Consider the following 24,442-nt stretch of genomic DNA (forward strand, 5'->3'; position numbering starts at 1 on the left):
CTCTCAAGCCTGTCAAGGATATCTATGTGATGTGCTAAAATCTGCCAGGAGGAAAAGAAATTTGATCAAGAAGTCTAATGCTTATTGAAAGATCACAGCTCCAGTCATGTTATGAAGTAGGTGCTTTGGGACTTTTTTTTTTTTTGCTTGTCTAACTGAATTATTAGTGGTTTTGCAAGACTGTTCTTATATTTTAATTGTGAAAATGTTATCATTAATACAGCTAATAATGACATAGTTCATTCTATGTAAATACAGCCATGTTGCTCTTGATGACTGAGCTTCTTGCCATGAGCACGAATTCTGCCTAAAATATGTAGCTTCAAATCGAAGAGCACATGAAAACTTGAAATAGATTTAAGATTACTCATACAACCTTGACTTCTCTCTATTGTGTAGATGCACAGAAACACAGCACTATGTTTATATTTTTTATAGGGTCTTTGTTTCTTTCATTATTTAGCATGGTTTGTGTTCTGACAATAAACATGTAGTGATTGAAGCTCATTTCTGTAACTTACTGGAAGAGTTACGAAGGCAGTGAACTGCAGGAAGAGAGGAACAGTCCTGGACGTCAGGCTACCTTGTAGATCTCTCTATGTTCTTATTTGCAAAATCTTCTGAAAATTTTTGTGGTGATTGAAGCTAGTAGCATCTTCTTTGTTTTTTCTTTTGATACGTAATGCGCTGAAAACGCTAGGCACTCTGAAAAGCCTGTTTTTAATGCTTGTACATACCTGTATTAGCTGGTATAAGGTTGGGACTAGTTCGCGTCTCATTTCTAGGTGTAAAGTAGGACCATTAGTCCTGCTTTGCCCTGTGGGAGTGAAGATAAATCTGTTAATGTTTTTAGGAAGAAAAATCTATTAATGTTTCTAAAACACTGTTAAACAGAAATTTAAAGCCCATGAAGAAATCGGTACTTCTGTGTTCCAAAGAGCTAAGACTTGGCTGGAGTGCAGGGATTAGTGAATAAGTAGTACACAGGCTGTGTGTGCACTGCAGTCCACAGCCACAATTGCAGTTCAGGCAAATTTATCTTGACTAGTTTCAAACTGGTTAGTACAGGAGCAGGTTTTTGGTGTATACACAGAAAAAAAGGGTTAAGTTTTCATTATGCAACTTAGGCAAATCTGTGGAAATTACTTACATGTGTGAGTTCGGGTCTTCCATGTTGTGGCTGCGTGTTTATGAGTATCAGATGCAGTTGTTTAAGAGGTACCTCAATCAGGTGTCATTGACCTGCAGTTGTATTACAGGGTTTCATGAGACAGCATGTCTTGTCTGTTTATCAAATTATGTCCATTTGGTACAGTAAGACTGGACTGCCTTAGGGGAAAATCCTGTGAACTCAAGGACTCTACCCTAGTATGTGTCCCAGGTGAGCAATGAACAGTTGGTTTGGGATATTTTCTGTTTTTTTTGGAGGCTGAACCTGCGAGTTTAATGGCCTTCTAACACAGTGTTTAGGAGCAAGCTAGCTTCTAATTAGTTATCTGTTTCCCGTAGATGCAGTGTCGGAGAGCCAATGTTTTGCTTGGATTTTTCTGTGCTCTTGGGATGGTAAACATTAGAAACAAATGTTTTGGGTCACCAGAAGTGGAAGAGCATAGTTGGCAGTTCTTGGCAGGAGATACTATCAGCTATATTTATTTGATTAAGTATGTGTATTGGTGTCAGTATCTGTCTTAGATGCTTCTGTATGTTCCGTTGTAACTCCTTTTTAGGTTAGGGAGGTATATTTTGCTGATGGAAAATGGATGACAGTTCTGAGCTTGAGATATCTTCCAGTCATAAATGGGTATTTGAAACACTGCTCTGATCCTCCTTTTGGTTTATTTTGAGGAGGCATGTGTATGTGGTTAATCTTATGGCTAAGTTTAGACATCTCATGAATCTTGTTCTGCTTTCAGATGTGGTGAAGATTATTTTCCCTTGTGTGGTATATAGTGCCTTAAGAAATGGGGTTTGGAGGAGACCTGAAGTATTCTCATGATGCTTTATTAAAACTGCAAGACTGGGAACTACGACTGCTGGAAACAGTGAAGAAATTTATGGTAATGCGAGTAAAAAGTGATAAGGAGTATGCCTCCACGTTACAGAATCTTTGTAATCAAGTAGATAAAGAGAGCACTTTTCAGTTGGATTATATCAGCAACGTGTCCAAGGTAAGACTGAAGTATTTTGAATTCAAAATGTCCTTGGAAATAAGATTTTTTAAATTTCTTAAATTAAATGCTGGATTTTTAAAAATTTGTTTTAGTCTGATTTGGATTACTGTTCCTTGAGCTGCTTGAGAGTTAGTGTTGCCTAAGTATTTAAAATGGGCTTCTTTCAGTTCCTCAGTGGAATATGCAAAAGTTGAATTCCAGTCTTACTTACTGAACTAGAATCAGTTCCGAATTCTGAAATTCGGTATTTTAGGTTCCTGGGTTAAACCTACTACTTTATTTAGTGTTTTGAAAATAGGGTATACTATAGTAAGCATTTCTTTTAAGACAGTTAAATAGGAGCTATTGTTTAGGTTATATAGAATTTGCGACAGAAATAGAAAAATGCCAGGAAACCACGGCAAAGCCTGGCATTCCAGCTGTTATTCACGCTGTGATGTGTATTGTGAAAACAAAGCATTAATTCAGGATGTTTCTCATAATTGTGAAGTTATTTCGTATCTGATTTAAAATAACTGAATTGTCTTTTGGTAAAGTAAGGCTATCCTTCCCCCAAATATTAATTTTCAGATTTAGAGCAAGTCCAGTCGATAAAGGTACCAGTGAAGGAAACTTCCCTATTTCACCTGTTTGAAAGCTTCACTTCTGACTTGGATTCCTTCCTGACTAGAGAAAAGTGTTCTGTTTTAATGGCTTATTTGATTCTTTGCCCTTCAGCTGTAGCAGTGGCTGCACAGTCCTTTCAGTCTGGCATGCATCCTGACCTCCTCTCTGCAGGAAACACTTTTTTGGGTCAAGTTAAATTTTAGACAAAGTGGTTTTTATGTAGTAGGCTTATGGAGTGGCTGCTTGAATACTAGGTATGGCATAACATTAGAAATGTGATTGCTCGTTAAGCAGCAGTCTAGATTTATACTGCATTACAGTGGTAGTGTGTGTGACTTGAAGGCCGGCTTCATCTGTCCCCAAAGTAGCACTTCACAGTGGTTATTTATGACAAATTTTGTTGCTGCTTCCCTACCCCACAATAATTCTTGTCTTGTAAATTGACATAATATGTGGTTTGTGTTTTTTTTTTTTTTAACCTGTGTTCTAGTAGTGCATTTGAAGTGCTTTTCATTCAATTATGTTTCTTATAAACAACTTGTTATAGATTTTGCTATTTACATTGTGATAATTTTTGTAAATAAACATTAAAGTATTGCCACTAGCCTAAGGCTGGCTGAAGTCAGGCATTTTTCTCAAGCTTTCTGCTGGTGTATCCCAAAGTTTTATATTGAAATACTGATGATATGACTAATAATTCTTGTTTGTGCTACACCACTAGCATTGCTCTTATGTGCTAGCTAAACAATGTTCCAGTTCTTTTAGGTAATGAAGTGGACTGAATTAGGAGTAGAACAGTAGGAGAGCATTGGCATCAGAATATTTAACATACAAGTTTTAAGAAGCAGCGTTCGTGTAGCTCGCTCAGTCTAAGATGGTTCATGTCTGTTACACAGGCACTTCCTGTGAACAAACAAATCTAAAAAAGCTGAAGATCTGACTTAAAGCATGCTCTTTTTGACTTGAAGAGAGGTGAATGTGTCCCATTTTGAGATTTTATTTTGGACATAGGCAGTCAAGTTCAGCACTCTTTTTGTTACCTTTTTTTCTTTTTCTCTTAAGGAGGTGCCATTTTTCTCTCAAACCCCATCCCTCATCTCTACATCTTCATATAATAGTAAAAATATTCATATGCTCTGACGGATCTTTTGTATGGGCCACCTTGAAATTTCACTGTCACCTTGAATTTTCAAGTTGTTTATGTCTTGCTGGTTTTGACAGTTAAAATGTCAGAATTATTGATTCTAATTTACTTTACTATTTCATGATAATTTTTATGTCTTCCTGACATTTTACACAATCAAAGTATGACCCAAATATCGTGAGACATAAATCTAGTGTCTTACATCTCCTAAGATTTAAAATACTTGTGTATTAGATTTTTGGCATTATGTGGCATCAAAACCAAATACCTAGCTGTATAATCTTTTATGTTGTGGGTTTTTTAGTGGTTGGGTTTTTTTTTCTATGTGTACAGAAAGAGCAAGCACTTTGAGAGAAATGGTATTTGGAAAAATATGTCCTTTTTTTTTCATGCAGAGACAGCAAACGTTTTGGAACCTATAGTGACAGCAGCCACAAATGTTAGAAAAGCGATATTTTTAAGTGCTTCTTAACACCTCTTTTGTAGCATATATGTCTAAAAAATACCGTGTAACCAAACTATATTGTATTTTATTGCTTTTGATGTGTTGCAGTTATTTTCTGTGAAAGGAAATGCTTTGGTTTGTCTGCTATCCCCACCCAGCTGCTTTTCTGTCCCATATAAATATCAGGTTTTGAAGGATTTCTTCATGTATAGCTTTTCACTTGAGCTTTTCCTATTTTAAAATACTAAAATGTAATCATACAAAATGCAGAAATCTGTTTAACCAGATTTTTCTCAAAATGGAAAGAGGGATGTGAAAACCAGGAAAATGTGTGATTTTTTTCTTTTTAATTGACAGGGAAGTTTTCACTATGCTTCTGACTTATTCAGGTTCATTTAGTGAATTACAAGCTAAATATTTCTTTAGAATACTTGTCCTGTTGAAAAATGCTTTTACTGTGATTTTCAGGGTTGATTGAAACAGTAGTTGTCTCATCAGTACTAAATCAGCCTTAAAGGAAACGAAGAACTCTGACTACATTTTCACCTTTGAGACCACTCTTATGAACTCTCTATAACCACAAGACCTAATTCTCTCAGACAGATATTTAATGATGTTTTTATCCTATGCAGTTTTGCTTCTCATTTTGAAAGTGTTCTGTAATGTTCTGTAATGGAGAAGTGAAAATTTTCAGCCATAGCTGGGAAGCTTTAGGCTGTGACCTTTTACAACACTACACTTTAAGCAGTCTGATATAGCTCTGTGCCAGTCTGTGAGATATTTATGAGCTCAAGGAAATGTTAAAGATGGTTTAATATATACAGGAGTTAAATATCTTTTGTTTCCTTCTCTAGAATCCACTTTGCATTGCAGCCTTGTCATGTAGAGGTGGAAATATTATGTATCTATATTTATATATGAGATATAAGGAAGGCCTGAAGCTACGAAACAAATTAATATTCTAGCTTTTGAGGATCTAAGGTGGATTTCTGTCTTTAGTAAGGGTAAGATAATTGCTGATAAAACTAGTGTACTATCTGCTTTCAAAACCTAATGATTGTATGGCATGTAGCCATTCTGAAATTTTAGATACAGCATAGCATTCAATTCAGGGATTTATCTCTAAGAAATCCAGTACTGTTCCCATCAGCAAAGTGTGACAGTGATCTTTAGAGTAACGAATGTTTTTATGTGAACCGAACTTCCATTTCATGTTTGTATCTGTGCTGCATTGGAAGTCTCTCTCTTCGCCTTAAAGTTCTTAATGAAGATTCAAAGCCACAAACAGCACATTAAGCTATCCTGAAAGCTGCCTGACAGAATAGCCAAGGAAGTTATTAAATTAAGGGTACAGAAAGCTGTTGGGTTACTGTGACAGATGAGTCACTGCTTGTTGTATTTCAGCCTGTTAGCACCTTATGCTTTGATACTGACGGCCTGACTGGCGCTGTCAGTTTTGTGAGGCAACTGGTGAATGATATCCTCTTAAAGAGTAACCACTCAAATGCGTATTGCTGTGAGGTATTTAGTTGTCTAAACAGAAGTCAGCTTGGGAAGAGAAGTCAGCTTGAATAGGGTAACTGTGGCTGAGAAACACGAGAACAAAGGGCATGGGAACATGCGTGGCAAGAGTATATTCCAAAAAAGGCTGTAAAGCTTTCATCAGTGTTCAGAAGTCCTAAGATGGTGTTGAAGAGTAAACATATGTATTGTATTTTTATCTCTGATGCTTTTTTATGATTTTATGGGTAAGTTTGAGGCATGATTTTGCTGTAGCAGGAAGAGGTTTATTTTAAAAGATCTCAAGTGCATTTGGGTAAGTTTAAATTATTTTTTTTACTGAATTGTTTTAAGAAATGGTGCCTCTTTTCCTGCAGATCATCTTCGTCATTTGATTATTTGTAAGCTAGAATAAATAAGTACTTTTCTGTTGTGACTTTTTATTTCTAGTCTTGGTCGCTCGTCGTACAGCAAACAGAACAGCTGAGCAAAATAATGAAGACACATGCAGAGGACCTTAATTCTGGGCCTTTGCATAGGCTTACAATGATGATCAAAGATAAGCAGCAAGTTAAGAAGAGTTACATAGGTGTTCATCAACAAATTGAAGCAGAGATGTACAAGGTATTCTATTCAACTGTTTTATAAATTTATTATAGTTTTGTATGTTTAAAAAGTAATATATTGAGAGTGGATTTTTTTTTTTCCTCCATTTTTGTTTGTGGTATGGTAAAAGTAGTGATTTGTGATAGCAGAATGTCTAGTTGAAATTTTAGTTATTTTCTCCAGATTTTCTCTCATGCTAGCTGTCAAGGCAGAGATTAACAAGTTTCTTCTGTATTAATTTATGTAGACAGACAGCACTGGAAATGCTTTTGTTTCAACAGAGGATGGTTCTGTGTGACACTTCTCCATTTTATATCTCTTCCTCTTCTCATTCCACTCTAGACATTTCTGGGGCCAGGGCACACAAAACTTTTGTTAATGAATGCTCCGGACAGGCCAGTCTATTTTGCGTGGGGAGAGGATTCTAGTTCCTATTCTAAAATACAAATCAAGTTAAACTAAACGTTAAGGTGACAGATGGAGCTCTTTAAGGCCTTTTCTAGTACATATGAGTTGTCCTGCTTATGCTGAAAGCACTTTATCTAGTCAGTAAAGCTGACAGGAATCAGAGTTTCACTCAGATGCTCTTGAGGAAGTTCAGCTGCAAATTTCAAAAATCAGATCGATAGTCTGAAAGGTGGGCTGAGAAAAGGAAAAGCGCTGTTTCTTCTTTTTCCCAGCAGAGAATTTGGATTTTGAGTAGTATAATTAAAATTTATCTCAGTAGTACAGTACAAATGTCACGGACTGATGACTAAAAGATTCCTAGACTGGTTATGAGAAGAACTTTAAACTATTAGTAATCATATGTTAAGTTAAATATGTTGGCTCTAATGGGACTTCTTCCATAATACGCTGGGAGCTTGACATCTTTCCCAGGTGTTCACTATGAGGAGCATGTCCTTTTTGATGCACAGTCAGTAGGCTGTATTATCTGAGAAAATTTCCAAGCCAAATAATCACTCACAGCTGCTTATGGATTGGTGCACCTGAAAATAGGTTCTTCAGGATGGAAGAAGAGGAAAATGTGGTAGCATATGTTAGTGTCCTGATTTGAGCTAAACAGAACCAATTCTGTTCAGTGACTTTTACTTCTCAGTTCAATCTCTTGTAAAAGGCTGCACGTTCTGAAGTCAGCAGCATGTTTTTGCAGACAGTGTGTGCTACTGGCAGTGATAACACCTGATGTTACAGTCACTGCCTGGGACTGGGATGCAGAAAGGCTCTTGCTGATACTTATTCCTGTAGTGACCAAGGCCACTGCTGGCTCTTGTGTGCCACGCTGGGGGGGCCAGGTAGTACGAGGGGTCACAAGGAAGTAAAAGGTTGCACTTCCGGGGAGTTACAGACAGGCCAGGTGACCGAAATAAAACTGAGGGATCATGAGGGTTTAGGTCTCTTTTGTCTCTTCTTCAATGACTCACGTCCAGGGAGGGCTCTCTCCGATGTTCTGCCTTTGATCCTGATCCCGCATTCCCAAGTCCAGCTCCTGTACCCAGCTCCCCTCTGCTGCTGTGGGCCTTCCCCAGTGCCACCTACTCTGCAGCATCAGTGGGGATTGCTACTGGGGGACGAGGGAGTCAGGTTTGAACTCGTTTTGTATTTATGTATGCAGTTCATTATTTTTATTTTATTTCCTTATTCATTAAAGTGATTTTATCATAGAATCATAGAATGGCTTAGGTTGGAAGGGACCTTAGAGATCATCTAATCCAACCTCCCTGTCATGAGCAGGGACGCCTCTCAACTAGATCAGGCTACTCAAGGCTCTGTCCAACCTGGCCTTGAACACCTTCAGGGAGGGGGCAGCCACAACATCTCTGGGCAATTTATTCCAGAGTCTTGCCACCCTTGTACTGAAGAATTTCTTCCTAAAAGACAATCTAAGTCTATTCTCCTTTAATTTAAATCCATCTTCCCTTGTTCTGTCAGTGGACACTCTTGTAAAAAGTCCCTCCCCAGCCTTTGTGTAGGTTCCCTTCAGATATTGGAAGGCAGCTATTAGGTCCCCCCGAAGTCTTCTCTTTTCAAGACTGAACAATCCCAGCTCTCTCAGCCTGTCCTCGTAGCAGAGGTGCTCCAGCCCCTGGATCATCTTTGTGGTCCTCCTCTGAACACACTCCAACAGATCTATGTCCCTCTTATGGTGGGGACACCAGAGCTGGTGTATTCGAGGTGGAGGTCTCTCTGCCTCATTCTCTTTTCCTTCCCATTTGGGGAAGGAAGGGGAGAGGGGTTTGGAGAACGTCTGTCAGTGCTTAGTGGCCAGCCTAGCCCTAATCGGCAACAATTAGAAGTGATAGATGCTAAATATATGAAGTATAGGAAACATGGAAGAAAATACAAAAAAATGTAGGAAGGAGCAGGTAGATGAAACAAGACTGCTGGAAGGTCAGGTATATTTTCAAAAGGGACTGTGGGAAAGATTTTTTTTTTTCTGTTAAAAAGCTAACTCAAAAAAATCACTAATAAAAATGTCTTTTAAAATAAGGCTTTTTCACAAAACAAATATAGTGCGTATTGAGCACTGTGCAAATAATTTATTGCAAACCATATTAATTAATTGTGGCCTGCATGTCCATGCAAGTATTTTTCATCCTGATGAGTAAGCTTGCATTGTTTTTTGTTTAGGTTTTTTTTTCCCCCCTTTCTTGATTATCCTAAGGAGCATTTCAATAGCGTTCTGATTAGATATGATATGTTCTTTCATTGTTAGCTGTCATTTTTCGTTCAAATATTTTGTGTCACTGAGCACTTACTGCATGGTTCCCATAAATTCAGAATGTTCTGTGACATTATTTCTGCTTTTGTTACACACAGAAGCGAAATACTTATTTTCCAGGATGTTATCCATACCTTGTGAAGAGCAGTGTCTATGCAGTTTGGATGTGCTAGGATATGCTATCAAAAAAACCCACATCTTCCTTTAGATGAAACGTGTATATACCATACTCTTTTCTTCTAGACATCTCTGTGGTGAGGAATCTTTTGGACAAAATTAAGACCAGTGACATACCATGTCTTTTAGACAAATGTAAAACCTGTAGATTTATTCTAATTCTCATTAAGTTATTGAATAATTTTTTCTTCACGAAATTTGAGGAAACAAAGTAGAGTATTATGCTAGTTAGGTGGGCAAGACTTTTTGATATTAAAGCTGAATTTAAGATAATCTTTGAACATCTTAATTCCTTAAGTATTTGGGGAGAAAGGTGTTCTTGATTTTATTTTTGTCTGTTGAAAGAATTCAGTGTAATAATCAGTACAATATATTTTGTGATTATTGCAGAAGTTTCTTAATACTAGTGGCCTACCTTTTATTCTCCAGTTTTGTGTAAGAGAAGCAGTTTTTAGTTATTTATCTCTTAACTATGTTCAGTACTTCCTAATCACAGAATCACAGAATGTCAGGAGTTGGAAGGGACATCTAGAGATCATCTAGTCCAACCCCCCTGCCAGAGCAGGATCCCCTAGGGCAGCCACACAGGAATGTGTCCAGGCAGGATTTGAAAGTCTCCAGAGAAGGAGACTCCACAACCTCTCTGGGCAGCCTGTGCCAGGGCTCTGTTATCCTCACAGTGAAGAACTTTCTCCTTATGTTGAGGTAGAACTTCCTATGTTCTAGCTTACCCCATTGTGCCTTGTCCTATTACTCTGCACCACTGAAAAGAGACTCTCTCCTTCCTCTTGACACCCACCCCTTGGATATTTATGTACCGTAATAACATCCACTCTCAGCCTTCTATTTGAGAACTAAACAGCCCCAGTTCTCAGTCTCTCTTCATAGGAGAGATGTTCAAGTCCATCCATCATCCTTGTAGCTCTCTGTTGGACTCTCTCCAGTAGGTCCCCATCTCTGTGGCACTGGGGAGTCCAAAACTGGACACAGTATTCCTCATCAGTGTCTCACCAGGGCAGAGTAGAGGGGGAGAAGAACCTCCCTAGACCTGCTGGACACACTTTTCTTAATGCACCCCAGGATCCCATTGGCCCTCTTGGCCACAAGGGCACGTTGCTGTCCCATGGACGACTCCGTGTCCACTGGGACTCCAAGGTCTTACTCCATGGGGCTGCCTGCCAGCAGGACATCCCCTAATCTGTGCTGGTGCTGAGTCTAATCTTTTTCTCTCTTTCTCACATTGTCTTTGTACTAGCAGTTTGTCATAAAGTGATTTTTTCCTGTGTCACCTCTTATTAGTCTACAAAAACAACAGTTGTGAGAAGTATGAAAATATGGGATTGATGTGGAGAGAAGTTCCTATCTTTAAATTTAATCTTTGCACAGTTGGTCCAGAAATAGGAAGTGCAGATAGCACCTTGTTGGCTCTTTGGGGAATTCCCTTAAGTTTTCAGATATTGTTCTTGAGGGTGAAAGTAGTTGCCTGATGAAAAAAGGCAGAATGGTGAACTCCAGCCTTCATGCCAGCTGCAAGAAAAACAGTTCTACTGTAGAATGTAATTCCTTTCATACACATTCATTGAGTGGAACACTTCTATTATATTAAATTCCTCTTCCACCATTTCCCATTGCGTATGTATTTTTCTTTTTGTCAGAATTTTTATTTTACTGTATATGCCATGTTTTTGGTATTGTAATTGCTGATTTGTTACTAACTTTTGTTTGTAAGTTCATGATTTGTGACTATTTTTGAACAATGCATTAATTTTGTTGCACAGTGAGTGAAAGTTTTAATTTTTGACCAAAAATGTAAAGTTCAGTGGAACTGTTTCCACTGCAAAAAGATGCTTCAGTGCTGTGTTCCATTGTACTTTGACTGTTTTTAGGGTTATTTTTGGTTTGTTTTCTTTTGCTTTTTAGGGATTTAAATCTTACAAAAGATAGATTGATTCATGCACAGTTGTTGTTTTTAAGCCGTTTGTGTGAACTGTAACATCTAACAATTTTTTTATCTTGCCTTTTTTTTTTCTTTCCTCTAGATGATAAATGATTTTCTTCCTATGTGTAGAAATATTTCATCTAGTGTGAAACATCTTTTTGGTGCTTTTTTTTTCCTTGTCATTGAAATGGAATATTGTTTAGGATTAGCTGGATTTCCTAAACATATTTTTACACTGATATAGATGGGGAACTCTGTTTCAGGCCTCTTATTTAATTTCACATGTTTATTGATTTTGATTTTGTTACACCATGTAATACTCCATTTAGATTATCTTGAGACAGTGGAAACTGATAACGTCCTTATTTTGGAAAATAAATCCTGTTAATTCTCTTTCACTAATGCTATGAGATTTTTATATGTTAAGGGTAAGTATTTTTAATACTCTTTATATCTCTGTTTTCTTAAAGGTCACAAAGACAGAACTGGAGAAACTAAAATCTAGCTACAGACAACTAATAAAGGAAGTAAATTCTGCCAAAGAAAAGTATAAAGAAGCTGTGGCTAAAGGTATGACTGGCTAGTGTTCTTTTTGTCGGTTTATTAGTGCCTTTTTCAAACCTGTGAAACAAGGTAATATTTTTATTTTGAGCTACTCTATTACTATATAAAAGCTCATTTACTATCTTAAGCAAGACAGGATAATTATTTTCACATATACATGATGGTATTCTTTTTAAATATCTTAAAGTAAGGGATAGCCGTTCTTCTAATATTAATGGTATTCCTTCTAAGTTCTATTATTCCTTCAGTGGATGTTTTTGAAATGTAAGACGGCTCAGATGAACAGTTAATAGTGGGAAATAAGTTGCAACTCCATCTCATCTATGTTGTAGCTGCAGCCAACTTGCATCCTGTGACCTATTGTGGTTCCTGCAGTGGCATCCATATCAGTTCTTCACAGTTAGAATTCTACAATCACAGAATGTGTTGGGCTGGAAGGGACCTTTAAATCTCATTTAGTCCAACCCCCCTGCAGTGAGCAGGGACATTTTCAACTAGATCAGGTTACTCAGAGCCCCATCAAGCCTGACTTTGAATGTCTCCAGGAACAAAGCCTCCAGCACCTCTCTGAACAACCTGTTCCAGGGTTTCACTACCCTCATAGGAAAGAACTTTTTTCTAACGTCTAATCTAAATTTGCCTTGCTTTAATTTAAAACCATTGCCTCTTGTCTTGTCACCACATAGCCTTGTGAACAGTCCCTCCTCAGCTTTCCTGTAGGCCCCTTCAGGTGCTGAAACACTGCTGTAAGGTTTCCCTGGAGCCTTCTCTTCCCCAGGCTGAAGACCCTTAGCTCACTCAGCCTGTCCTTGCAGGAAAGGTTCTCCAGCCCTTTTTATCATTTTTGTGGCCCTCCTCTGGACTCTCTTCAACAAGTCCATGTCCTTCTTGTGTTGAGGGCTCCACAGCTGGATTCAGTACTCCAGGTGAGGTCTCACTAGAGCAGAGGGGCTGAATCACTTCTCTCCATCCACTGACCATGCTTCTTCTGATTCAGCCCAGGATGCGATTGGCCTTCTGGGCTGCAACCGTGCATTGTGGGCTCTTGTCCAGCTTTTTGTCCACCAACACCCACAAGTCCCTCTCTGTGGACCTACTCTCTGTCACATCATCCCCCAGCCTGTACTGACACTGAAGATTGCCCCAATGAAGATGCGGGACCTTGCACTTGGCCCTGTTGAACCTCTTGATGTTCACATGGGCTCACTTCTCCAGCTTGTCCAGGTTGCTCTCAGGACATAGTGTCCCTCATGTTGACTGCGCCGCTGAGCTTGATGTCATCTGCAAGCTTGCTGAGTGTGCACTAGATTCCACTATGTCATTTATGAAGATACTAAACAGCACTGGTCCCAGCATGGACCCCTGAAGGATACCACTTGTCATGTGTCTCCATCTGGACATTGAGCCACTGACCACAACCTTCTGGGTACAACCATCCATCCAATTCCTTATCCAGTGAACAGTCCAGCCATCAGATCCATATTTCTCCAACTTAGAGAGAGGGATATTTTGGAGGACTGTGTCAAAGGCCTTGCAGAAATCTAGGTAGATGACATCCATTGCCCTTCTGTTTTCCACTGATTTACTCACTCTGTTGTAGAAAGCCACTAGACTGGTCAGGCAGGACTTGGTGAAACCAGACTGGGTGTCTCTAATCACCTCCTTGTCTTCCGTGTGCCTTAGCAACACCTCTAGGAGGATCTGTTCTGTGATCTTCCAAGGCATAGAGCTGAGGCGGAGCAGTTGGTAGTTCCCAAGGTCTTCATTTCTACACTTTTTAAAGATGAATGTGAAGCCTTTGTAGAAGCCTTTGTTATTTTTCACATCCCTTGCCAAGTTCAGCCTTGGCCTTCTTGACCTCATCCCTGCACGTCTGGGCAGCAATTGCATACCTGTCCCTGCTTCCACTGCCTGTGCAGCTCCTTGTTGCCTTTTAGTTTGTCCAGCAGGTCTCAACTCAGCCATGCTGGTCTCTTCCCTTCCTTTCCTAATTTTTTACACCTGGGAAAGGAGAGCTCTTATGCCCTATGGAAAGTATCCTTAAAGATCTGCTAGCTCTGTTCTGCTCCCTTGACCCTGAGGACCATTTCCCAGGGAGTCCTATTGACTAGTTAGTGTGGCCAATCTGACCTTTGCCAACCTTGAGCAAAAGAGGAAGAGAATTCATTTGCACACTGAGATATTTTAAAGATTTTTTTTTTTAGGAGTAATTTGTCCGTAATGCATGGGTTTTGATTCCTGTTGAATTGTGCTAATGATTAGGTAAAGGGAGGCCTTTGTCCTATGACATATTGAAATATCTTGTTAGAAATTGTTCTTACATGCTTTCCTAAGATTATTTTTTTCTTTAGAGAGGATTTGTTGGATGGCAGTATATACATATATCTCCGTCTTTTAAGTTTTTATACAAATGCCTAAGATGGCACTTACTATCCTTGGTTCTGTGTTACTGAGATTCACAGTTCAACAGAGTGCAATGGAGATTCGCAGTGCAATAGAGGTCTCAGTACTTAAAGATTGTTTCTTTCCAAATTTGTATAAAATTTGAAGTGGTAGCCAATATGTGTATATAATGACAAAACAACACAGGATAAGAGAAGTTATAGTTACGGCTGTTTAGCTTCAACTTTTTTTTCTTTTACTGATGTTCATATTCACTTAAAAATGTAAATATATACTCAGTTGTCCATTTCATTCAGTTCCCTATCTGTTCTTTACATATAACTTTAATTGGGTTGCTTTTTTTATTGCCAGATAACTACTTAACATGGAAACATATAGTATGTAACATGGAAGATATAATAGGACTTTGTGATCTTAGAATGTACTTTTTATCTAGTCTTCCTGTTATAGCTCTGATCATTCTCTGTTCCTGTAGCACCAAGCTTTCCCATCGAAATAAGAGTGTTTTGGCTGACAGAAGCTGTGATGTTTTGATGTGGTTCCGATTAACTGAATTGATATTTTTATAGCTAGACAGCAAACACGAACTGTTTTAGACACTTACTTCTCCTGTAGTTTCCTTGACCTCTTTCAGGCTTCCATTTAGTATTTGTATTATTACAGTTCATACCTTCACTTTCACTAACATCTTAGTGTAAATTTTTTTAAGAAATACTGACCTCCAGAAAAACATTGTGGGTTTTTCTCCCCGAAACTGCAGAATTGCTTCTCCCCTGTCACACCCCAAATATTGTTTAAAAATATTTGTGTAGTTGGTGAAACGCCAAACCCCTGTAGATTGACTTAGCAGTTTGAATTTTTTTAAGCCTTGGTATTTTCATAGTGTTTCTGAGCCCCCAGGTTGTCTAACTGGTTTGTGAAGTGAACAAATTTGGGAAATCTGTAAATTGTAACACTTACTTATGCCACACATTGGTTTGTAACTAGTGTTTATTCAAAGTCTGTGCTATTAGAAGGTGTGACTTTCATTAATATTAAAACCGGTTCAGTTTTTCAGGATTTCAGGAATTACTGAAAACAAGGGAAGGAACAGTCCCTGCCAGAACAGTGGGAGGGCATAACCCAGTGTTGGAAATAAGCTGAAATACATTTTGTTAAACAAAAAAATGCAAGACCTAGCATCTAAAGATTTTCAAGAAATATGTTAAAAGAACTGGTTCAGGTCCACTTTTGTAAAGTGCTGTTTTCAGAAGACTCTGTTCATCTAGCAAACCCAGGCTCTATCACTGTGTGTGTCCCCACCTTTCTGGAGCCGAAGGGAACAACTACACCTTAGGACATACTACTATTTCTTTGCCCTGGGCTTATGCACACTGAATTACCTGGAAATTTGTACATGACCTGTACAAACAGACCTACATGAGAAGAATGCAAGCCATACAAAGGAATGACTTAGAAATTTCTCTGTTTTGCAACTGTAGTGATTTTGAAATTCAGTTACTGTATTTTTTGTTTGTTTTGGAATAGAAAAGCCATCTTCTAGTGGGAGAGTAAGTTTACTAGAGCCACTGTTGAGAGGTACAAGTGGTTCCCTAGTTTGGGGAGAGAATTGTTTCCTTGTTTTCTGGTTGAGTTGTTAAAAGTGATACTAAATTCTGGGTTAAACACACACTGTAAAGAATATTAACTGTGAAAAGGGTAAAACCTGGCAAAGTTATAAACAGAGAAAAGACATCTTAGAATCATAGAATAATTCTGGTTGGAAAAGACCTATAAAATCATGGAGTTCAGCCATTGACCCAGCCGTACCAAGTCACGTGCTAAGCCACGTCTCTAAACATGACATCTGCTTGTCTTTTAAACACCTGCAGGAATGATGACTCAACTACCTCCCTTGGCAGACCTGATCCTGTGCCTGACAACCTTTTCAGTGGAGAAGTTCCTCCCAGTATCTGACCTAAACCTCCTCGGGTGCAACTTGAGGCCATTTTCTCTCATCCTGTCACTAGCTACTAGGGAGATGAGAAGGAGTCTCACATCGCTACAGCCTCCTTTCAAGTAATTGTAGAGAGAGATAAGGTCTCCCCTCAGTCTCCTTTTCTTCAGGCTAAACAACTCCAGTTCCTTTAGCCACTCCTCAGAACGTTCTTCAGACCCTTCAGCAGTTTTGTTGCCCTTCTTTGGACATGCTCCAGCATCTTGCTGTCTTTGTTTCTCTTCTGTGGTAGTTGTTTTTATGTTTTTCAGATGTTCTTACTTAAACTTGAGTTACTGTGTGCCATACTTTCCACCTGTAAAAGTCACTTGGAATCAACATGTTGATGCACTAATGCAGAGTTACAGCTATTTCCACTTTTTGAAAACTGTAACAGGACTTGTGGAAACAGTGCTTAATGCACTGGGTAATGATACTGGTTAGTAAGAGTTTTTGTTTGTGTTAGGGCAATGGGAAGGCAGTGGATGGGGAATTTTTTTATAGTTTTGTAGTCAGGAAAAGGGAGATGCTTTCTGAAAGAAGTAGGAGCTTCATTATGGAAGGCTTTGCCCTCTCCAGATCTGGAGAAGGATGCAAGTGTCTGACATGCTGGGTCAGGTGCTGTTCTGGGGAAGCCTGCAGTAGCACTGCTTCTGCTTGGGCATCAGGGAAGCAGTGAGACAGTTGTGTTGCAGAGGGTGCACCACTGAGCCTTGACTGCCACTTGGTTCTTAGGCTGGATAGGGCTGCCCGGTTGTGGCCACCAGTGTCTGCAGGCTGTCTCAATCAGAAGTGACTGATTTATCTTGTTTGTTCTAGCTCTCATCGCATTTAGTCACATGTCGTTCCTCCTTTCTGGATCAATGGTTACCATGGGAATAACATCTGAAGCCAGCTTGGTTGTTCTTAGGTGTGGAGATGACAGGCGTCAGGCAGTCTGACTGGTGTTACTCGACTGATAGTGTTTTGCTTTTTTTTCAGTCCTTAATTATTATTTATTTGTTGTTTTTTTAAAAGATATATGTCGAGAAAAAGCAAGCTGAGAAGGAATAAAGTCAGCAAGCAACTAGTCCAGTGCTTCTCTAATGAGGCATACTTAAGCAGCTGAGAGTATAGACAGATTGATTCCAACAGTCTCTTCTGGATTAGAAAGTTTTGTAAAAAACAATGCACAGCATGTTTCTTTGCAGAACTGGGGCATTAGGGCATGTTGGGGTCATAAGGCATAGTGGGGTCATTGGAACGAAATATAACATAAAAACTCACTAGGTGTTTTTTCCATAATTAAATGGACAATCCTCTGAAGTATTTTGGTTGTGTGATAATGAGAATAAAACGCTATAAACTTCTTACAACAGTGGTCCAGAATAACACTCACAGATTGTGCACAGCCGAGTCTACAATGTTGGGCTGACATCGAGTGATGCTGAGTAACAAGGTAAACATTGTGGCATGTTGGTGTTGCTGCCACAGGAAACCACATGAAAACAAAATTTATGCCAAATGATAAAGACATTGTTTGACTAAGGAGGAAGTCACAAAGCTTCTAAAAATGTTTCATAAATAGTGGATAAAGAACACAGAATGGAAACTGTGGAAGGGTTATAGATACCAAGTGTGATATCTCATTGCAGTTTGAATCTCATTTGTTTAGATCAGTAACTGCTTCCGCTTAAGTTTGCTATTTCCACAACTATTTTTGTTTCTTCAGAATTGTGCCTGTTTATTAAGTGTAGTTCAAACTGTGTCTGTAGGGTTTTCTAATCTTTTCATCCTTGATTTTTTTTAATTAAACACTACTTATTCATATGTGTGTATATATATATATATAAGCCTAAATAAGGAGTACAGGAAATCATAAACAATAATTTACTCTTTTCCTTACATCTAAGAAAACATCTGAAAAGCATTCTTTTAACCATTTGGCATCTATTTTTGTAGTTGATTTTGGTGTTAGATGTTTAAATATGGAATAGTTGTTCTTATAGTAGTTAATGTCGCAAACTGGAATAGAGCCGGTGTAGCTTTAGGAGATTCATACTGAAATAATACAATATAATATTTAGCAAAGTGTACAGTTTTCATGTTAATATATCCATTACCGGATTTTTTTCGTATTTGTTTATTGTATTCTTGTTACCAGTAAATTACCGATTGAATATAGAAACTATGTTGCAACATTCCCATGTGATAGAATGAATCTGAAGTAAATAGTAAAGGAAAAATATATTGTTTCTAAGTATTTAATTTTATAATTGGATTTTATGCTTCTACAGCAGCATAAAAAAATATTGTACCAGATTTCTCTAGTTTGGCTTGTGTTCCCTGACAGCATTGTTATTTAAAGGAGACTAAAAATATTAACAGTACACCTAGCACATTATACAACATTGCAACTACTGCAGGAGTGTTTTCTCATCCATGCAACTCTTGTGATGTAGTACTTGAGAACTGATGTAACTTCTATGGTACATATTGAAATAACATGACAGCGTAAGCTATATCTATGATAAATACGGAAGCTGTTGAAAAAGATTTTATTACATGAAATTATTGTCCTACTATTCTTTGCAGTGGCTGAGTGGCCAGAAAATACTTTGATTGGGTAACTGGTGCAATCATTCTGAGACACCTGTGAAAATGTGATTATACTACTGCGTTTCCTGGTAGCATGTGTTACCTTTAGTTGTTGCTGAGAATGGGGTGGTTTTTGTGTTTATTTTTGACTGAAACTCTCACTTAGTTAAGACAAAACAAGTAACACTGACAAAACCAGTCTGTCTTATTCACAGACATCAGCAGGCTGAGTGGATTTCAAATTAATATCCTATTGTAAGCATTTCAACTCATAGACACTATCAGTGCTTGCAAGGGCTAGGATTGTTTAGAGTGTAAAATAAGGATTTTAGAGCAGGAAACCCTTGGGACTGAAAAGCCAAGAGATCTTGGTCATTTCTTGTGGAGTGTGGGACCAGCTTGGGCATAACTGTGCTCTCCTCAATGCAGAAAGGGACCTGGGGGTGCTGGTTGGCAGCAGCTCAGCAGGAGCCAGCCGTGTGCCCTGGCAGCCCAGAGGGCAAACCCCACCCTGGGGTGCATCAAACACATTATAATCAGCTGGTCCAAAGAGGTGAAGATTCTGCTGTATTCACTGTTGATGTGGCCTCACTTTGAGCACTATGTGCGGTTCTGGGCCCACAGATTTAAAGGAGGGCGTTAGGGCAGTTGAATGTGTCCAGAAGAGGGTAACGGAGCTGGTGGAAGGAGCGGGGGCCTGTCCTGTGAGGAGCAGCTGAGCCCCCTGGGTTGGTCTAGTTGGGAGGAAAGGAGGCTGAGGGGTGACCTCCCTGCTCGCCACAGCTTCCTGAGGAGGGGACGTGGAGAGGGGTGTGCTGAGCAGTTCTCCCAGTGACAGGACACAAGGGAGTGACTCAGAGCTGCATCAAAAGAGATTTATACTTGGCACTAGGAAAAATTACCAAGAGGGTGGTGAAGCACCAGAACAGGCTTCCTAGAGAGGTGGTCAATGCCTGAAGCCTGTCAGTGTTTAAGGGTCATTTAGACAATGCCCTTGATAACAGGCTTTAACTTCTGTTTAGCCCTGAATTGATCAGGCAGTTGGACAAGATGATTTCCATCTGAACTAGTCTAGTCTAGTCTTAGGGAAGCGAAGATAGGCATAGCATGGGAAACGGAATGCTTCAAAAGTTTTGTCACTGGGTGGAAGTTGTGTCGTTGATGGTTTCCTTGGGATCAATAAGAACTATTGTACAAGGAAATAATTTTTATAATCCCCTATGTTAGATGTGCCTAGCATTGTATCAAATGAGAATAACTTGGGTCATGGAGGTCACAAAATGAATTAAATGGATAGCATAGAATAATTATAAAGCTGTGTCTTTCCTATTCAGTGATGTAGAGTTGGGAAATTGAACAAAGTATGAGGAAATGCTTAATAGAAGAAACAAAAAAAAAGCAGAGGGCAATAGTTTTTTTTCCTCAAGAATTCACTCTAAATTGTGTGATATATTTTTGAGTATTGGGATCAGTTACCTTGAATATACATAGTCACATTGGCTTGATATATTACTGTAAGGGTAATCTTTTTTTTTTAATTTCATATCTAGGTTTTAAAATTACTTACTTTAAGAAATGCTTAGTCCTTATTGAAATTGACTTAAGAGAAAGCTCATGCTGGAGTTCTACTAATACTTACTCCACTTATCGGTCTGTGGAAGCAGATTTAAGTGAAACTTTAGGATTCTTTGATGTAAAAATATGTTATCGCTTTAAAAGAGATGTTGTTAGAGGAAGACATATTTGAAAGCCTTGGTCATTGCATTCATGAGTGTAAACAAAGTATTCAGTAGAATAATTCAAACAAATAATATGAAGAAATACTCTTTTCCAGGGACAATCAGATAATACTCTATGGAAATGTGTCTCCAGAGTTGAAATAAATAAGGAAGTGACTGTATGGGAAGTTTGTTATTGATAAACAAGTGTGGAGACAGCAAAATATTCAGAAATAATCTCTGTTTTGAAAATGCTAAGCAATATGTAGATTAAAGAATAAATGCAGTTCTGGGAAATTATTTGAAAAACTGCTGTCGTAAACATTGTGAAATGTCTAATAGATTACTGTATGCATTGACAACTTTAGTGCTGATATTTACAAAAATAACAGGTTCTAAAGCAAACCAAGGAAGAAATGTTTTTCCTGTCTGAAACATTACTATACACTGAAGATTTGCATATTTTCTCAGAATAGGATTGTTGCATCATTAAAAAAAAAAAAAGGAAAAATAAAGCAATCCGCAAACCCTGATACTCCCCTCTTTTTTTTCCATATTAAAATTTTCTGAAATCAAATGGCATGATACTCTAGTGAGGTTATAATACAGAAAATTACAACAACTGTGAAGCCAAGCTTCTTGGCTTTTCCTGGTATCTTGCCTGACTTCTCTTTAATCCTGACCTATAAGCTTTCTAGTAGCTCCTCATCTATCCCTTGGCAGAGCTCCACATGCTCCAGCTGCTTTCTAACATAAAGGGAAACTCTGTCTCCTCGTCTTCCTCTTTTCCCCAAGAGCCTGTATATGCTGCAACACTCCAGCTATGGGAGTCATGCTACCACATCTCCATGATCCTGACAAGATCATAGTCCTGCAACTGCACACAGATCAGTCCTCATGTTTATCCCACATGCTACATGCAGTGGAATACAAACACTTAAGCATGGCACTCCAGCATGTTGAGTTCCTGGAGGGGATTTGGGAGAATTTTTCCACAGTGGTGCCTTGTAGGAATCTCTTTGCCCACATGCAGGTGCTGGAGGTGACACCCTCCACCCAAGCCCCACACCATGCGTTTTGCTCAGCAGTCTCATCCATTGCTCCTTCAGGACTGCAAGTCACTCTCTCCCACATCATCACTAGTTTAAAGCCCTACAAATGAGGTCAGCCATCCTATTGGAGAAAGTAGCTTTACTGTGCTTAATGAGGTACTTACTATCTCCCAAGTAGATGGTGGTCTGCAAGCACAATCCCATGGTTCTAGAATCCAAAACCCTGTCAGTTCCGCAGTTAGTTATTGACTTATATTGTCAGTACCCTCCTTTGTACCCTTACCCCTCACTGGCAGGATTGAGGATGAGACCACATGTACCTCAATGCCCCTTGACAAGTGCTCACAGAGATCTGTAGTCATTTTTTATAACATCCAGGTTTCCACTGCTACTGTCGGTGGTGCTCGCATTTGTTATAATATTGCCTCTGCTGGTTTTCCCTATATTTGTCTACATCCAGAAATTTGGATGGACTTGATTTTTGCACTTCCTGAACTACAGGGGCAATTATGTGAATTCTTGACATATGTTCTTGTCTTCCAAGTTTCTCTGGGATTGTTACTCATAGTTTTATTTATAAATAAATACTTCCTTTTCCCCCTTTTACTCGTGTGTAGTAGATCTTCAGATTGTCCTCATTCTCATTCTGTTAGTCGTATAATTCTGCTGCTTTTCTGTTTCCACAGTTCTAGTGTATTTGAGGCGTCTCACTGTATTTCTGTTTGGGAGCATATAACCTTCTAATGCCAGGTGTGTGTCTACCTGCTTCTGAAACTGAATTAAATTAGTCGTTAGAAACTGTACTTGTGTAATGAAATTATATTCTTCTTTGTCAGATGGATGTTATCTTCATTAATGTTTCTTCGTAGTACAATATTTGCTGTGCACTAAAGCCAAAGGTCATGTTTCAAAGTCAGGAGTTATAACTTCAGAAAGTTAATTCATCCGTTGTGAGCCAAGCCTTTACAATGATCTCCATTGCCTCTTTTATGAACGCTTTGTCATCACTTCTGAATGGCTGAAGGTCATTACCTGTTGGTATCACTAAAGTTCCCAAGAGTGAGAGACAAGGGGTCATCCTTCTTAAAATACCGTAACAGTGGACTTCAGACAGACTTTTTGGATACTTACGAAAACTGGGCAAGAAGTTCTTTCTAATTATAGACATTCCAAAATGTTCTTAACTCTGACAGTTTTACAGTTGTAAGAAAAAGTATGTGGACCTTTTGGAATTTCATTGTGTTCTGCATTAATTTGTCATAAAATGTGATCTAACTCATCTAAGTCAAGAGTATTGACAAATATAATGTGCCTAAAATAATACCATGAAAATAATTCTGATCCTCCATGTCTTTACTGAATACATTCATTCAACATTCAAAATGCTAGTTGAAAAAGTAAATGAACCCTTGGAATCAATGACTGGTTGATGCCCCCTTGGCAGCATTAACTTCAGCTGGGTACTTCCTGACCTACACGTGGTCATATTGTTTGGATGTCTCATGGGTATGGCTCTCCTCCAGTCATTCCACAGCATCTCTTTTGGGTTGAGGTCTGGGTTCTGACTTGGCCACTCCAAAAGGCAAATTCCGTTTTTCTGAAGCCATTTGGTTGTGGACTTGCTCCAGTAGTTTGGATAATTGTCCTGTTGCATCACCCAACATCTACAGAGTTTCAGCTGACGTACAGACGTTCTCACATTATCCTGAAGAATGTTTTGATACACTTGGGAATTCCTTTTCCCCTCAGTGACTGCAAGCTGGCCAGGCCCTGATGCAGCAAGGCAGGCCCAAATCGTGGTGTTTCCTCCACCACACTTTATGGCTGGGATGATGTTTTCATGATAATATGCAGTGCTCTTTTTAAGCCAGATGTAGTGCTGCGTGTTCTTTCCAGATAGTTCAATCTTTGTTTCACCGGTCCACAAAACATTTTGCCAATACCCCTGTGGAGCGCCAATGGCCTCTTTTGCAAACTTCGGGCGTGCAGCAACGTTCTGTGTAGTAAGCAGCGGCTTCCTTTGTGGTGTCCTGCCATAGACACCCTGCTTGTTCAATGTTTTACTTACTGTAGACTCATGAACACACATATTAGCCAGTGCCAGTGATGCCCTCAACTCTTTGGCTGTCACTCAGTTTGTTTCTCTACCTCATTGATGAGTCTTCGTTGTGCTCTTGGGGTCATCTTGAGTGGGCACCCACTTCTTGGTAGAACAGACACAGTCCCAAAGTGTCTCTGTAGATCGTTTGCTCAACTGTCAACTGGTGAATTTCTAAGGTCTTTGAAATTGCTTTGTAACCCTTTGCAGCTTTATGTAAACGAGCAATTCTTGATCGTAGATCCTCTGAAAGCTCTTTTTGGTGAGGCATGGCTCACGTAAGTGTACATCTTGTGAGGAGCAAACTCAGAACATTTGTGGGTTTTTTATCAGTCAGCATAGCTCTAGCCCACACCTCCAAACTCATTTTCTTAACAAGACTCTGGGTATGCTAACACCTGACTCCAGTTATATTTTTTGAGGTTAACTCAAGGGTTCACTTACTTTTTCCACTAGCATTTTGAATGTTGAATGAATGTGTTCAATAAACACATGCGGGATCAGAATTGATTTTGTATTATTATTTTAGGCACATTATGTTTGTCAATACGTTTGACTTAGATGATGGTTAGATCACATATTATGGCAAATTAATGTGGAACACTGTGAAATTCCAAAACGTTCATTTCTTGCAACTGTATGTTATTTTCACAAACTATTTAGTATTTCAGCTAAGTGTTCTTAAAAATCAATTTTGATATTTATTGTATTTTAAAAGCAAACTGTTAAACATGCAAAATTCTGA

At 38.8% G+C, this 24,442-nt stretch overlaps 1 protein-coding gene across 1 annotated transcript in view; it reads left to right on the top strand.

The window, feature by feature from the left end:
- Window positions 1–24,442, top strand: part of FES (FES proto-oncogene, tyrosine kinase) — a 171,933-nt gene that overhangs the window by 3,714 nt on the left and 143,777 nt on the right. The window contains exons 2-4 of the mRNA XM_009864898.1: window positions 1,914–2,168; window positions 6,317–6,490; window positions 11,781–11,880. Coding sequence (XP_009863200.1) covers window positions 1,962–2,168; window positions 6,317–6,490; window positions 11,781–11,880 — 481 coding nt within the window. The 5' untranslated portion in view covers window positions 1,914–1,961. The remainder of the gene's footprint in view (window positions 1–1,913; window positions 2,169–6,316; window positions 6,491–11,780; window positions 11,881–24,442) is intronic.

Source organism: Apaloderma vittatum, unplaced genomic scaffold, assembly GCF_000703405.1.
Source record: "Apaloderma vittatum isolate BGI_N311 unplaced genomic scaffold, ASM70340v1 scaffold3562, whole genome shotgun sequence".
Classification (NCBI taxonomy): Eukaryota; Metazoa; Chordata; class Aves; order Trogoniformes; family Trogonidae; genus Apaloderma; species Apaloderma vittatum.